This window comes from Panthera onca, chromosome F2 (assembly GCF_046562875.1).
Source record: "Panthera onca isolate mPanOnc1 chromosome F2, mPanOnc1 haplotype 2, whole genome shotgun sequence".
NCBI lineage: Eukaryota > Metazoa > Chordata > Mammalia > Carnivora > Felidae > Panthera > Panthera onca.
This window is the reverse complement of record NC_138356.1, coordinates 57642945-57660479: the sequence shown is the minus strand read 5'-3', so window position 1 is coordinate 57660479 and position 17535 is coordinate 57642945. Positions and strand designations below refer to the sequence as shown.

General features: G+C 34.7%; 1 protein-coding gene across 2 annotated transcripts in view; it reads left to right on the top strand.

Annotated features, from left to right (window-relative positions):
- The window catches only part of CSMD3 (CUB and Sushi multiple domains 3), a 1245616-nt gene that overhangs the window by 659757 nt on the left and 568324 nt on the right, over positions 1 to 17535 (top strand). For both annotated transcript variants that reach the window (XM_078441978.2, XM_078441977.2), the window contains one exon: positions 5670 to 5773. In XM_078441978.2, coding sequence (XP_078298104.1) covers positions 5670 to 5773 — 104 coding nt within the window. The remainder of the gene's footprint in view (positions 1 to 5669; positions 5774 to 17535) is intronic.

The following is a 17535-nucleotide window of genomic DNA, read 5'->3' as shown; positions in this document are numbered from 1 at the left end:
ATGCATGTGCAGGACAAGGCATATGTTCAGAAAAGACCCTAAGCTTTCACCACTGGCTGATCTATCAACTCAGTGTTAAGCAGCAAGTGAAGGTTAAGGCAGAACTTGAAATGGTCTGGCAAAGTACTAAAGGAATGTTCCAGCACTGAGCCCATCCTCAAAGACTGGAGGAGGAGTTGCTATGGTCTGAAAATTTGTGTCCCATCAAAATTCATGTGTTGAAATTTTAATGCCCAAAATGATGATATTAGGAGGTGGGCCTTTGGGAAGTGCTTAGGTCTGCAGGATGGAGCCATCATGAAGGGTTTGGTGCTGGTATAATAAAAGATACCTCATCGTTCCTAAGACCTTCTGTCTTACCAGTTTACAGAAGAAAAAAAAATGTTTTTTCCATGTATGAGGAAGCTTGGTCTCACCAGATGCTGAATCTGCCAGCATCTTGATCATAGACTTCCACAAGAACTGTGATAAATAAATTTCTGTTGTTTATAAGCTATCCAGAGTATGGTATTTTGTTATAACAGCCCAAACATACTAAAATTATTATTTTTAAGACACCTGTATTTAAAAACTTCCAGGCAAAATATTTATGAATACAAGTTAAGCTTTCAACAATCAAGAACAGCAAACCCTGGAGAAGAGAGAGAATCTGATTTCCAAAATTACTGCATGATAATACTCAAATATCCAGTTTTCAGCAACAACAGAATAATCACAAAGCATACAAACAAACAGGAAAGTATGACCACTCAAAGGAACAAAATAAATTGACAGAAACTATCCCTAAAGAAGTTCCATCATTGAACTTATTAAACAAAGATTTATAATAACTATATTAATTCTGCTCAAAGAGCATGGACAAAGAATTAAAAGGAACCACAAAATGATATATGAATACAATGAGAATATCAATAACGAGATATACATTATAAAAAGAATTCAAATAGAAATATTGAGACTTTACAATAAAATAACTGAAATAAAAGACTAGAAGTTCAATAGCAGATTTAATTAGGTAGAAGACAGAGTTAGTAAACTTGAAGATAAGACAATTGAAATTACCAAGTCTGAATAATAAAAGGAAAATAATTAAAAAAGAATGAAAACAAAATGAAAGGACATAAGAAACCTGTAGGATATGAACAAGTGGGCCAACAAATGTATTAAAAAAGGCCTAAAAGGAGAAGATAGAGAAAGGTACACAAGGTATATTTCAAGAAATAATGTTCAAAATTTCCCCAAATTTGAGAAATACATAAATCGACACAACCAAGAAGCTCAACAAACTCCAAGATAAACTCCAAGAGTTCCATAGCTGGACACATCATAATCAAATTGCTGAAAGGTATAGACACAGAAAATCTTAAAAGCATTAGGAAAGAAGTCACTGATCATGTGCAAGAAATACTAAATATATTAACAGCTGATTTTTAATAAGAAAAAGACATGTAATTCAGAAAGCAGTAGGATGACATATTCACAGGGTGAAAGAACAGAGAGGTCAAGCAGGAATTTTATAGCTGTCAAAACTGTCCTTGAAGATTGAAGGTGAAATCAAGATATTCCCAGATAAATAAAAGCTAAAGAACTCAGAAATAAGTCCTCACATCTATGATCAATTAATCTGACATAGGTACCAAGACCATTCAATGAGGAAAGAATTATTGCTTCAACAAATGGAAAGAATTATTGCTTCAACAAATGGTGCTGGAAACATTGAATAGCCACATATAAAATAATGAAATTGGATCTTTACTCGTACTATCTAGAAATATTAACTCAAAATAGATCAAAGACCTCTGTTTAAAGACTTAAACTATAAAATTCCTAGAAGGAAACAGACAGGAAAATTTGCCAAATAGATTTGACAATGTTTCCTTAAATTTGACACTAAAAGCATAATCAACAAAACAACAAAAGGTAAATTGTATTTTGTTACATTAAAAACTTTTGAGCATCAAAGAACACTATCATAAAAGTGAAAAGTCATGCACACAATGGGAGAAATTATTTTTAAATTTTAACTGTTAAGAAACTAATGTTGAGAATGTATAAAGAGGTTTTACAACTCAGCAACAATAAAACAACCTAATTAAAATGGGTAAAAAACTTGAATAGCCAGTTCCCCAAAGAAGATATACAAATGGCCAATAAATACGTGAAAATATGTTGAACATCATTAATTATTAGATAAATGCAACCAAACCACAAGTAGATGCTGCTTCACACCTACTGGGCTGACTATAATCAAAAGAAAAATTAACAACTAGTGAGAATGTGGAAAAATTGGAACTCTTGTGTGTGTGCTGGTGGGAATTTAAAATGTTCGACTCTGAGAAACAGTTTGGCAGTTTCTCAAAAAAACTAAACATAGAATTAATATATGACCCAGAATTCCACTCCTAAGGATATACCCCAAATAATTGAAAACAAAGACTCAATATTTACTCGTGTACCAATCTTCATAGCATCAGTGTTCACAATAAGCAAAAGATAGACATATCCCAAGTGTCAGTGAACAGAGTAATGGTCAAAAAAAAAAAAAAAAAAAAAAAAAAAAGAAAAGAAAAGAAAAACTATTTACATACAACAGAATATTATTCAGCCATAAGAAAGAAACAAATTTGCTACAATATGGATGAATGTCAAAGACCTTATGCTAAGTGAAATAAACCAGATACAGAAAGACAAATATTGTGTAATGCTACTTACAAAAAATACTTCTAATGGGCAAATTTGTAGAGACAGAAAGTATGTTAGAAGTTACCAAGGGCTGGGGAAAAGGGAAAATGGTTGAAAATTGGTGTGATGAAAAATCTTTGGAAACAGACAGTGGTAATGGTTGCACAACATTATGAATATAATGTCACCAAAATGTACTCTTAAAAAAATGGTTAAAAGCACAAATTTTCTTTTATATATATTATCATAATAAAAAATAATAAACAAAAATAGAGAAAACACATTTAAATAGTATTAGAAATAGAACAGGACAAAAGTACAGGCTTAGCATAGACAGAAAGTAAATAACCATAGGAAAGTGAATTTGAAAATTTTCTCGGTATTGAAATGTTTCTGGGAAAAATTAAACTTAGTTAAATTGACTCAAGGTGGAAAAAAAAAAAAAGAAAAACCCTGAAAGCCTGGATAATTCTAAAACCAAAAAATAATTAGGCCATCAGCAAAAGCTTAACTACTATTCTCCCCAAAGAGGCTTAGATTTGTGTATAGGATAGTTCTACTCAACATTCTAAAAGTCTATTATTTTCAAACTTAGAGAAGCCCTTCCATAATAGAAATGAAAGTGTACATGTCACTTTATTTGATGATATCAGTAAAATTTTGATACTCAACTAGCAAGTAAAATCAGAGAATAAAACCTCCTTGCCTTCACAAAGTATATTTACCTCAATAATATTCTTAATGGTGAAACATTAGAAGCGTGCCCTTTCAAATGAGGTACATTTTAATGAGACCAACTATAGCCTATTCTATCCGACATTGTACCAGAGATTGAAGGCAGTTCAGATAAAAGAAACAAAGAATAAACAAGAATCAAAATTGTTGCTTACAGAAGACATGCTTGTTATATACAAAACAAAAAAATAATTTACAAGTAATAAATAACAGGGAAAAATAATAAAGTCTTATCAAGTTGCCTACATATGGGCTCAGTGAAGAAAAGTATTTCTATATACAAACAACAAATGTTTTGTATATTTTTATATAGAAAATAACAAAAGATGTTTTCAAAATGTGTATAGAAAAATGGAGTATGTGACTCATAAGATAGAGTCTTATTTTATAGTAAAAACAGTTAAGCCAATTTATGTTGCTTCCGAGACATGCAAACTGACTGAAAGAATAGAATCTGGAGCTCCCAAACCAACATCCTCATATGTAGACTCTTGATATATGTCAGAGTCTGCCATGCAGATCACTGGGAAAAGAGGTCTATTTATTCAATTAAAATTATTAAGACAACTGTTTTTCATTTTGGAGTTAGAAAATGAAGGTAATGCTGTGCTGGTTTTCTATTATTATTGCATATGTACCTACTTCATACTTTTTATAGAAGTTAGTTTCCCCAAAATAAAGAGTTGAAGAAAATATCTTTGTGACATTGGATCATGGGGAATGCAAAAATACTACTTATAAAATAAGAGATTAAAATTCCTACTGTAGTAAATTAGTAATATCTTCTTATCCTCATATGCTCACTTCAGTGTGTCTTAAATATTGTTCTTTTCTACGTGTGCTATAAAGGAAACATGTTAGGAATCACTGACATAAGGAATTACCGCAATCAATAACAAGCAGTTCAAGTGAAAATAGCCAAAATACAAAGAGTCATGTCACAGAAAAGGAAACATAAATGATAAATATATAAAAATGTATACAATTTAATTACTAATGAATAAAACACAAAAGATCACTTTTAAATTCTCTAGATTGATAGAAATAATGTAACTTTAATGTACATGAATTGTGAGCATTTAAATTGGTAAAACAATTTTGAAAAACCTTATGGTACAGTATTATGAAATTGAATTTTTGCTTTGTTATTATCCAGAAATTACACTTCTAAGCATATAACCTAGAGATAGATTTTGAACCAGAAATTGTTTAATAGTGTTCATAACCATGTCTGCTTATAATAGCAAAAAAATGAAAAGCAACCTAAATCTCTCTTGACAGTCAATTATTAATTGAGAATATTCATATGTAACTCAGTGGACAGCAGGAAGTACTGCTCCTGAGGGAGCATTTTTAGAATTTCCTTTTAGGATACCAAAATAACAAATAGTTATGAAAATTATTAGAGAGATGTCTTTTTCATTTATTCTTTAGTAAAATTGGTAACCTTGGGCATTCATCTTTTTTAATCTGGTAATGAATAATATTTTTTTATTAATTATTTCTTCCTCAAGGCATGATTGCATATAGGATGGTATTTATGTAATTTCTTCCTGCACTTATTCTTAATTGTTATTATTTAATATTATATTAGGTTCCTGATTTAAGAATTGCAATTTTATTAAATACGAATTTTTATAGATGTGTAAACAATGTATGAAAGCATGAGTATATTTTAGTAAAAAGTAATAACTAAATTACTTGTTGTGGTATAATTTGCTCCCAGTTTTGTTAGAATGTCGTAATGTATTTGAGGGATTCTGTTACCAAAGGATACACAAAAATAAATCTGATACCTTTAAATCTGGTGATCTAGATTCAAATTTAGCTCTAACATTTTTTAAGCTTTACTATTTAATGGAAATAGCACACTCCGTGTTTTTTCATGTCAACTTTATAAAAATATATGCAAATGTATGGAAAACCACTCTCCACCTACATGTACTTTTTATAAAGCCTTCTCAAAGTAGATTTGCATTAATCATGCTTCAAATAAGAATGTTCTATAAACAGAAGCCATGCCATTCCATTGAAAAATTATTACAGAAGGTACAATACAGCAAATAAAAATCATGGAAATTGTAATGACTGAACTTTAGGAAGAGTCTAACGTGATTAACTGCCATGATAATAAATTTTTATGGATAAATATAGTAAGTCTAATATGCATTTTAAATGTCCTTTTGTCATTGCTTTCTGTTTTTATTAAATAGTGCAACATATTTGAAAGATTTGTTTCTGTTTATTTCTAGGTTATACAGATAAATTTTGAAGAATTCGATCTGGAGATTGGCTATGATACCCTGACAATTGGTGATGGGGGCGAAGTTGGAGACCCCAGGACAGTGCTCCAAGTGTAAGTGCTCAACATTTCATTCTTGACTTTGCCTATCAGGTCCTTATTAAATTTTACCCTTTTTTGGTCCCTACCACTGCTAACAACAGAAGAAGCATAGTAACTTGGTTATTATAATCTACCTATGTATAGTATTTTTATTAGTTCTTCTTGAGTGAGGTTTAACGTACCTGATTGAAACCATTTTTTTTTTTTTTTAGAATTCATTGCCAGACAGTGACCTGTAGGAAATGGAGGCTTATAGTAAAATTGCAGAAGTAGTTGATTAGACCTTATTTTGGAAAATATCCTTGCCACTACTGAACTTAAAAATGGATTGAAAAACTAAGTATAAAATGGATCCCAGAGGACTCTGATACTGGTACTGAAGACTGATGTGTGCTGTTCTTATTAGCCATAAAAACATACCTAGCCATCGAGATTTAAGTTTAGAGTTTTACAGTGGTTTAACACTTGAAGTAGTTAGCAATAAACCACTCTCAGAGTTGAAATAGGTAAAATAGACCAAATATGGTTCTTAATCTCGGCTAAAATAATGATCATATATTGAAACAAAGGAAACGTTAGGAATTTACTTATTGCCCAATCCTTAGGCTTTTCATTACAATAATCTACCTCTGATAATGGCATGAAAAATGTTGGAGCTGGGGGAGCATGTGTTCTCTTCTGTGAACCTCAAAATCTTAGGGTACACTTTCTCTCAGAATTCCTTTCATAACTGTTGATTTTCAGTTCAGGCTTTACCAACCCAATGGATTTCCCTACACCATCAAATCAAAGTTCACACTGAGTATTTAATCTCCAGTGAGAATAAAAATTAAAGCTTCATTCTGTGAGCATTACCTTTTAGACTGTTCAATCAATAAATCTAAATTGGTCCCCAATGAGGGAGAGCTAGGAGAGAGAAAGAAAAAAAATGCATCATGTTTAAGTAAACCTAAGACTGCGAGACTAACGTGTGTGAATGCGCGGGCGCGCGCACAGAGACACACATTATTCAGATGCAGATCTTTTTGTAATGATATATATCTAATGTTTTTACAAAACTCAAAAGAAATAGGGCAATAACTTTACTGTACATGTTTACGTACCGAGAGGAAAAAAAAACACACACACACACACAACTCTTATTTTAAATATAGTCATACATTATCTTAAAAAAAAAAAGGAACTCTTCTTGGGGCGCCTGGGTGGCTCAGTCAGTTAAGCGACCAACTTGTCTCAAGTCATGATCTTGCAGTTCGTGAGTTCGAGCTCCATGTCAGGCTTTGTGCTGACGACTCAGAGCCTGCAGCCTGCTTCAGGTTCTGTGTCTCCCTCTCTGTCTGCCCTTCCCCTGCTCTCATTCTGTCTCTGGCTCTCTCAAAAATAAATAAACATTAAATAAATACACATTAACTCCTCCTTAATCAAAAGAACTTCTGTATAAATCCAGAACCCCATTCTAGGTGGTGGAAGGGGAGAGGGTTACACCTTTGTTTCCTGACCCCTCCATGTGAACATGCTTCTCCTACCTTCATACACTCCACTGCTGCCTCTGCCACACTCCTTAATTCCTTAATTTTCTGCAAACCTACTTTTTAGAGAATTTTGAACCCACTCTGATTTAACCTCAATTGCCTCAAAAAAGAAAACAAAAAACCTAAAATTCTGTTAGTGGTTTTGCTGTCCATTTCAAAATTCTCCTTGTCAAGGGTGCATGATGTCCTTATTTCCTTTTACATTGGAAGACAGGGGTGGAGATATTTTTAAATGAATTTTAAAAGTCCTGTATTGAATGAATCAAATATCAGATGAAGTACGAAGCATGGGATAATTAAGTGGGGAAAAAAAAAAGGCTTAGAATTGGATTTTGGAAGAAGGCAATCCCCAAATTAGCTGGACAACAAAAAACCCTGTAGAGGACAAATGTGCGGAAGGGAAGTGCCTTTATATTCCAAGTAAATAGTCCAACGCAGTTAGCTGTATGTTACAGACTAAGATAAGTTTCCTTCTGCTGCTAGTAGGAAAAAGAAGAAAAGGTTACACTGTTTCCTCTTCTCACATTCCTGTCAGAGTTGGAATTAGATCAGAAGCTCCTTTGAACTCTAAGACTCTATAATAATAGAACTTACTGGATTTGTATCCACCAGAGAAGCTGATATAAATTCGAGTCAACCTGAAGCATATTTCTCAAGGAAGTTAGCTTTCCCAACTTTAGGACCACCCATTTGGGCATTTGCAGGGCCCAGAGTAAGAATGCAATTGCAAACTCACCTATCGAATGTCTAAATATTAAAAGGTATAAATCAAGCTACTTACCTTAAATGCAATATATTCCATCCTCCTACCTTGATAAATACACTTTGGAATTGTGTGATTTTCCTTGCTGGGACATGAAGTCATGGGCAAATACGGTCCTAGCCCCAGCCAGTAGCTGCCACTGACTCTTGCCAACGTCAGCTCTGTCCTTCACCATGCATGTGGACTCCTCAGCCTAAACATTCAAACTACCCACACCTGCCTGAAAACACTGCCCACTATGCCAAGGGATGCACATATGGGTCCTGTAATCTGGCCCTGGGAATAACATACCTGGGAAAAAGGCCCATGCAAGTACAGGTAGCGGGGAAATCCAGGTACCAGGTGCCAGTGAGTTGTAGAACAGTACTTGTCAAACAAACTGTAAGACAGAAGATTTGTTTTTATTCTTATCCATCTTGAACTGATACTTTTGCAAAGTGAAAGAAAAATAAATTTCTCGAAAAATGAAATAAAAACACATGTAAGTACAATCCCATTATTTTCTATGGCAAAATTCACCACACAAAATTACTCTTTGAAATTACTCTAGAAGTTTGAAAGACTTACTTCCAATTTCTGTTCTAATGACACCATGGGCTGGCAACTGGTCTAGGATCTGGAAGGAGAAATGGGGGAGGGATGCAGGTACCAGGCAGACACATCCCTGGGTGATACTTAAGGAAAGGTCAGAAGACGACCCTCCGTGGGGAAGGGATCAGGAAAGAGGCTGTCTTGTTCACATTTAAAAGTAGCATTACATATGTGGCATGGTAAATTGTTAATAATTTATTTAAAGAAACTGGTTTGTTTTATTTTTTAAATGTTATTTATTCTTGAGAGAGAGAGAAAGAGAAGGTGGGGAAGGGACAGAGAGTAAATCCTAAGCAGGCTACAGAAAGGAACCCCATGTGGGGCCCAATCTAACGTGGGGTCCAACAATGTGGGGCTTGATATAGAGCTTGAACTCATGAACTGTGAGATTATGATTTGAGCCAGAATCAAGAATCTGATGCTTAATCAACCCAAGTGCACCAAGAATTTATTTTAAATATTGCTCTTCTAAGAGTGAAAACTAGTCTCCATCTAGACATCTTATTTAGCAATCTGTTTATTCATCTCTTAACTCCTTTTTGATTTTTAAGTTTGATCCATATGCTAGTAAGTAATTTTTGGCACCAAAATTACTTTCTTAAATAAATTTATTTTAAAAGATTCAATAGCTAAAAGTCAAAAAACATGGTAAAAAAAACATGGAAAATGCTTGCATCTAACAGAAAACTATGCAATATCATAATATTTGAAAGTATTTTATAAAAAGATGAATTCAGCTTATATTCATTTTATAAGTTCTGATTAATTTAATAAACACAGGACACATCACTTTGGTAAATGTTTAACCAGATGTGGAACATTCCAACCTATTCTGTTTAGGTCATAGGATTAAGTTAAGCATTGGAAATATGCGGTGTTTTTGTTTCTCCTTTTCTTAATACTTAAGTTCTAAAAAGTTAAGTCAATTGTCATATTCTATTCCACATACACACAAATGTGTGTATGTATGTGTGTGTGTGTATTCAATAGTCACAACATATGTTCAATAGTTAAAATTATCCTCTAAAAAAGGGAACTAATTAAGAAATTTTTAAAAAATAATTCTTGTAATTTCTTTCTCCAAAGTACAAAGCATATAGTTTTTGTAGTACAGTAACTTAAAAATAATGTAAGTGTGCTACATCTCTTTACCTTGAGACTGACTCCAAAGAAATACCCATGATGAAGTTATCAGCGACAAAATTATTAAGTAATGGAGAATGCATTGTAGTTGGACTTCATATGTGACACTGAATTCTCCATATAGTTTTATCAGATACAAATTCCTGAAATAATGCCAATTTAAGTCACAAACCTAAATTCACAATTCAGAGATTTGTTGCTTCTGTCATTTGCTGCCCCATAGTCTATTGTCCATTTGTAGAGTTGTCTATCTCTTATTAATTTCCTCTCCAATGGAATTACTTGGAAAGCATTCTTTATCCCCCATTTTGAAATAGCATTTTTTATTCCTGGCAACTTCATAGTGGTATAGTGACAAGAGTCAAAAGAGACCAGAATATGAATTTAGCCGGCTGATAAAAATTCAGGTAATGGATTTGAACGATCATGGTATTATCTTTTAAAGGCTGTTAAAATGAGTTTAACTTTCTTCAGATTGTTTTCCATATGCTTTTTCACACTTAGTGTAAATTCACCTGATAGTGAAAATGGATGTAATAGATGTAAGAGAACTAACAGTGATGACAAGGCAGTTACTGGCATTGAATTCACCTCCAGCCCTCACTTCATCTGCACAAAGAAGGAAGGGATGCTGATTATTTGTCTACCCTTTTCATCTGTGTAGCACCAAACGAAGATGGTTAGGCATTTGATCAAGCATGTGATTCTCTTTCTGGCCTTTTCTCTCACATGCTTTGCTATTTCATTATTGGATTCACGGTGACACTGTAAAGACTTGCAAAGTGAAAGATGGGAAAAAAAATGTCTTCTATCCCTGAGATAGCCCTTGAACTTGTATGAGAATGCACTGATCGTGAATGGATGACATTGTATTTGAACCAACATCTTAAGGTGAAAACTGCTGTTTTAGATATCTAAATGTGCTTAATTCCCTTACTTTGAAATTCTGGTTTCTCCTAAAAAAATCAAAGTACAATGTAAAATTTGCTTCTCAGATATACGTTGGTGTAGATTAGCAATAGTCTTCCCTAGGAACTTTTTTTGAGTACATACACGCACACACACTTTTTTGTTGACCTAATTTTAAAATGAATATTTTATTAACTTAATATTTTAGTAAGTGATATTTATATTAGCTCTCTGGAAAAGATAGCTCTGTTTTGCTATGCTTATGGATTATTGTTATTGCTCTCAGTTCATTGGTTCATATGTTTTGACAAGCTACTTTGCCCAAGGTTTTTTTTTCTTTTTTAACTACTCAGCCATTCACTCTGTTAAAATGTAGGCTCCACTCTTAGTATGAGACTACACATGATATTTGCCTTGAGCAAACTCTTCTACATCCAGGGAATTGTCCCTTCCCAAATTTGCTTTTGTACTTCCCTCTGTTAATAATGAAAAAAAAATCTAAATACCAATAAACACCATGGGCTGATGAAAGAAGGGAATATCCTAAATATAGCACCAAGGTAATATTTTTAAGAGATTGATGACCACAGTATAAATAAAAAGAGCTTAGAAAATTGACCAGTCGGAAAAATTCTTCACTCCTTACGGTAGAGTTATTCAACAAAAAGAAAAAAAATCTCTTCTTATTGCCCTTTACTCTGCTTTGCACCTCTCCTTACTCTCCTCCACCACACACACACACACACACACACACACACACACACACACTTACTCATACACGTGCTCACCATCACTTTAAGTTCCTTGAGAGTAGCAACTATCTTTTACTCATCTAAGGTTTCCCAAAATACCTCACACAGCCTCGTGTTAACACTGCTGGGTATTGCATGAAATATAATGGGAGAGGCAAAAGTACTCTGTACCAAGATACTTACTGAGACACGTGAGCAGAAAGGATATCTTTGCAGATCTGTAGAACGCTGTGCAGGCTATCTGGAAGCCTTATTTCACTCAGGATGCTGTCACAAATATACCATGGACTGGATGCTATATCAACAAGAGATTTATTTCTCACGGTTCTGAAAGTTGGAAGTCCAACATTGCCAGGAGATTCAGTGTCTGGTGAGGATTCACTTTCTGATTCACAGATGGCCATCATTTCACTGTGTCTGCACATGGCAGAAGGAGGTAGGGATTTCTCTAGGGCCTCTTTTACAGGGGCAGAAATTCACGGATGAGGGCTCATCCCTCATGAGATAATTTCCTTTCAAAGTCTCTACCTACAAATACCCTTATACTTGGGGATTAGTTTTCAACATATGAAATGGGACAGGATGGGGCACATTCAGTCTCTAGCACTGGGGATTTCAGCAACACTCACTGATACCACATCCAGGAAAAGCAGTCAAACTGACGGCAGCAATTTTTTCATCCTGTGGACAAGATTTGGTGTATACTCATTAAGATGACTTACTGTTGGGCCACAGTAAATATGTGCCTTTGGATTTGAGAATTACCTTAGGCCAAAGTATGAAAATAGCCTCTGTGACATTTTGACTTCTAGCAACAACTTATTAAATATAGAGATACCTTACTTTTTATAGTTCTTCATTATTTCTTCACTGTGAGCATAGCTACAGCTTTCTTTTTAAAAAATTTTTTTTTGATGTTTATTGATTTTTGAGAGACAGAGCATGAGCAGGGGAGGGGCAGAGAGTGAGGGAGACACAAAATCTGAAGCAGGTGACAGGCTCCAAGCTGTCAGCACAGAGCCTGATATGGGGCTGGAACTCACGGACCGTGAGATCATGACCTGAGCCAGAGTCGGACGCTCAACCGACTGAGCCACCCAGGCGCCCTGCTACAGCTTTCTATTATGAAAACCCTGATGATTTTACTAAAGGACAAGTCAGTTTACTACTGTTTGCTTTGGTTTGTTCTCTGTGTATTTATTTCTGAATAGATTGAATTATCTAAAATAAATAAAAAAGTTTTTTAGTTATTGTTTTTCTCCTAATCAGGAATATTTTTACTATGGTAGACATTTCAAAAGTGGTTGTGAAAAAAATATTGCAACAAAATATAGGAAGGGTATCTAAATAAGCTCGATTTCCTCCCACAAACAGTAACTATTATAAACACTACACCTTGCTAGACTGCTCAATATATAAATTAAGTGTGGTGTACAAAGTTCAGTCCTAAGATGTATGTGCTGAGGCCTTGATCTTCCATTCTCTTTCCTAAAACAAATGTCGATACAGAAATCTTTTTGTATATGTAATAAGAACTGCAACAGACCTGTTCATACACCTTATGCTTTTGAATTAGCCAATAATTAGCATTTCTGAACACTAATCATAAATGAAATAAATGCCACAATTACTGACTACTCAAGTTGCCTAATTGAGCTACCATTTATGTAGTCCTGTCGTTGTTAGTACTTTTGCATTATTATTTTTAAAGCACTATATTATTTTTGTTATCTTTCTAGTATGTTGATTTACCTTTTTTTACTTTTTTATTTTTCCCAGTTTTATTGCGATATAATTGACAAAGCGTTAAGTATTTAAAGTATATGCCATGATGATTTGATAAATGTATACATTGTGAAAGGGTTTTTCCTCATTGAGTTAGTCAATCCTTCATCACCACCTCACATATTTTTCTTTTTCCCTTTTTCTTTTATTTATTTTTCTTTTCTTTTCTTTTTTTTTTGTGTGTGTGTGTGTGTGTAAGAACATTTAAGTTCTATGCTCTTAGCAGATTTCAATTATATGAGACAGCAATACAGTGTTATTAACCATAGTCACGATTATTTAACTTGGAGCTGAAAATTCATACCCTTTTACCAAGCTCTGTTTATTTCCCCAACTCCCAACACCTGGCAACCATTATTGTACTCTGTTTTTATCGATTTGACTTTTTTCAAATAAGATTTCACATGTGAGTGACATTATACAGTATTTGTCTTTCTCTGTCTGGCTTTTTTCACTAAGCATAACCCCCTCCAGTTTCATTCATGTTGGTGCAAATGACAGGATTTCCTTCTTTTTGAAGATTGAATAATATTCCACTGTATAATTTAACATTTTCTTGATCCATTCATCTGCTAGCAGACGCTTAGGTTGTTTCCACATCTTGACTATTACAAATAAGGCTGCAGTGAACATGGGAGTCCAGAGATCTCTTTGAAATACTGAGTTCATTTCCTTTGAATATATACCCGGTAGTGGGATTGCTGGATAGTATGGTAGTTCTATTTTTAATTCCTTGAAGAACCTTCATACTGTTTCATAGTGACTGTACCAGTTTACCTTCCCACCAGTGACATACAAGGGTTTCTTTTTCTCCACATCCTCACCAACACGTGTCACTTCTCGTCTTTTTGATAATAACCATCCTAATAGATGTGAGGCAACCCCACTTTCTGATGTCACCCAGTGGTGATATTTCAAGGTTTCAAGGTTGTTGTTGTTTTATTTTAATCTAATGTTTTGCAGCCATCATCATGCTTAGTGAATTTCAGGTTCACAAAGTGAACATGTAAATCACTCTTGATAGTGCTATATTAGAAGATTTAATATTAAATGTTTCCATAAAAGACAAATGTTTCATGATACAAAAATATGTTGGAATATAGGACTGAAGCTGTTATCTCTAATGGATACACCCATATTCCTAGAGTGATTATAAAGAAAATCAGGCATTGAGCCTAATAGAATTTTGTTTTCCATATTGTATTTGAGTACTTGAGAAAGATTTCTGAGTGCACTTTATTTAGAGCTTTTGCTCTTTTATCCTATCATGAAGGGGCAAACCAGGAAGATTAGAATGTATTATGAACACTGGGGTTATTCAGCCTGTTAATCAACATGTATTAAAGAAGTTTCTTTTTTTAAGTTTATAGATAACAGGTTCATAAAGATGTATTTTTTTAAGTTTATTTATTTTTTGGGGGGAGAGAGAGCAGGCATAGGGGAGAGACAGAAACAGAGAGAGAGCGCCAGAGAGAGAGAGACAGACAGAGTCCTAAGCAGGCTCCACACTTTCGCAGTGTCAGCCAGGAGCCCACTGAGGGGCTCGAACTCACACAATGTGAGATCATGACCTGAGCCAAAATCAAGAGGTGGATGCTTAACTGACCAAGCCACCCAGGAGCCCCAATAAAAATGTATTAAAAATATACTAAAACCATTTGAATACTCATTTGAGAATGATCTAAGACTCCTTCCTGCATGGCAAAAAAAGCACCCTTGATTGTCAGTGATGGGAGTTGAACAGAAAGTCGTCCAAAGTGGATGAATCCTACAGTTTGAGTCTAAACTACACTGCTTGCAGGGATGTTGGGAGGAACCTGCCATTGAGGCAGCATGCAAAGTGCATAGTTTCAAGGTAGATACCCAGTGTTAAAAAATAGAATTAAAAATAAAATCACCTACCAACAAAGAATCCTTTTCACTATATGTAAAAAAGACTGAATTAGTTTTAATATTGAATAAGGATTAAACCAGACTGTGACCCACATTGTAGGCAATCTGCTAAAGAGATTGAAAAAAGAGAGAAACAATCTCACTCATTTGTGTAAGCAGGTGCAATCCATTACATACATGTTAATTATCCTTATCAAAAGTAAAACAAAATAAACGTTTTATCCTCATGATAAGCTGTAAGTGACATCCTGGAGCCAAGTACCATGGCTTTAACTCTCGCTCATGGAAGGAGTGTAAAAGGATACCATCTTTTTTCATGTTCACATTGCAAAGAAATGACTCCAAGGCCTCCATGCAAGACATTCTTGGACAAAACCAGAAGCGGTATGTTTAGCTTTTAAAACATTCACGTCTAAAAGAAAGAGAGAAAGCAAGCATTTATAATTTTAAGTTTTCTAAAGGAAATGATAAAAAGAAATGGAAAAGGAGGAAAGTTTTCTTTCCCTTTTGGAACCACAGACAATTCAAAAATGTTTTGTTTGTATTTGTGCTTATAATTTTTCTTTTTGTGACTACTTTATAATAAAACTACAATTTTATAATTATCTCTATTGCTGTTTCTACTTTTCCTCTGGGCAGTTTGCAGTCCTCTAAATATACAACAAGCCCACAGTAAAATACAAAGCAAAGCAATTACCAGGAATACAATAGGATGAATTTAAAATTACAGTACAATATTAGCCTTAGAGGAATAACCTTTAAATAAGTTGTAGAAATGGTGAATGGGTAAAGCAGATTCTTGATTAGCAATGATCAAAAATTCTCTAGGGGCACTTGAGTGGCTCAGTCGGTTGAGCGTCCAACTTTGGCTCAGGTCATGATCTCACAGTTCGTGGGTTTGAGCCCCGGATCCGTCTCTGTGCTGACAGCTCAGAGCCTGGAGCCTGCTTCGGATTCTGTGTCTCCCTCTCTCTCTCTCTGCCCCTCCCCTGTTCGCACTCTGTCTCTGTCTCTGTCTCTGTCTCTCTCTCTCTCTCTCTCTCTCTCTCTCTCTCTCTCAAAACTAAACATTAAAATAAATAAATAATAAAAAATTCTCTTTCACCAAACATTAGTTTCACAAATTGCTGTGATATCTATATTGGTTATATATTCAAATGACTAACTGTTTATTATATTATTTTATAGTAGCTTATGAAATCTTACTAAGAGTAGCCTCACCCTGGAGACTGAACCTAATTTTCTGAGTTTTTTCTTGAGAGCCCAGTAAATTTCTCCTAAGTTTCCATCAATCACATAGGAAGAATTACACTTACAAGATAATCCAGGCCCTGCAGTAATAATTCCATCTTTCCAAATAATTTTTCCAAGATGGAAACACAAAGATACTCAGAACCATTATCTATTAGTATGAGGCCCCTTTGAAGGGTACATATTATACTTCTAGAGTTTAATAATACATGGTTCTAATTATCATAAGTCTTGAGGACAAAGCCAGTCTGTCGGCCATGTTTTGCATGGGTCAAAATCAATAGTTATATTATAACAGTAAATCTCCATTGATAATAGACAATCACTTTTGCTTATCTATACTTGGACTGGAGAGAACTTATATTTTGAAGTTAATCAAGTGGCATTAGACCTAGCTTCTGCAGTCTTCATTTGTAAATGGCAGATTTCAGTCTGTCATCTAATTAGATTCTTGTCATTCTGCAAGCTCTTTCCAAACCAGTTAACAAAACTGGTTTTGTGTCAAATTTAGGGAGTGAGTGTTGCCAACTTTGAATCTGGAGTTCTCTCTTGTCCAGCAAGAGAGCGGATGCAGAATTAAATGTGTGAGAGAGCCTAATGTCCGGGAGGAGACAAGAGCCCAGAGTAAGGGTCCTTGTTCCATTTTTATTAGGATCAGAAGGCTTACAAACGTGATGGGTGTGAACAAAGAGACAATGAAACTGTGAACATTAACTTGTGTGTGTGAGAGAAAGGGGGTTTCGAAGATATGCAGTGTTAGGGGTTTGGGTCAACACAAAACAAAATCCAGGTGCCTGGGTGCTGGTCAGATGGTTGTTTATGGCAGGCAGGAGGCAAGCCATCTGTCTATCTAGTTTGCCTAGGGGAAGACAGAGCATGCTACCTCAGGCTCAACAAGGCACCTTTCTTTTGCTAATTAACTCCGCTCAGGGCAATTTCACTCTGCTGCCATCTATAGCCCTGTTTACCTGTTTACCTATTCTGGTACTTCCCTCCTGTGAAAGTAGCTTTCTGCTTTTGTACTATGTTGGGGGTGCTTTCACCCTGTTTACCTAATCTTGGGTGCTTTCATCCTAAACCTTGTTTACCCATTGGTGCAAGCTCAGAGAATTGCTAAACTTATTCCCCACAAGTGAGTATCTGGATATGTATTAG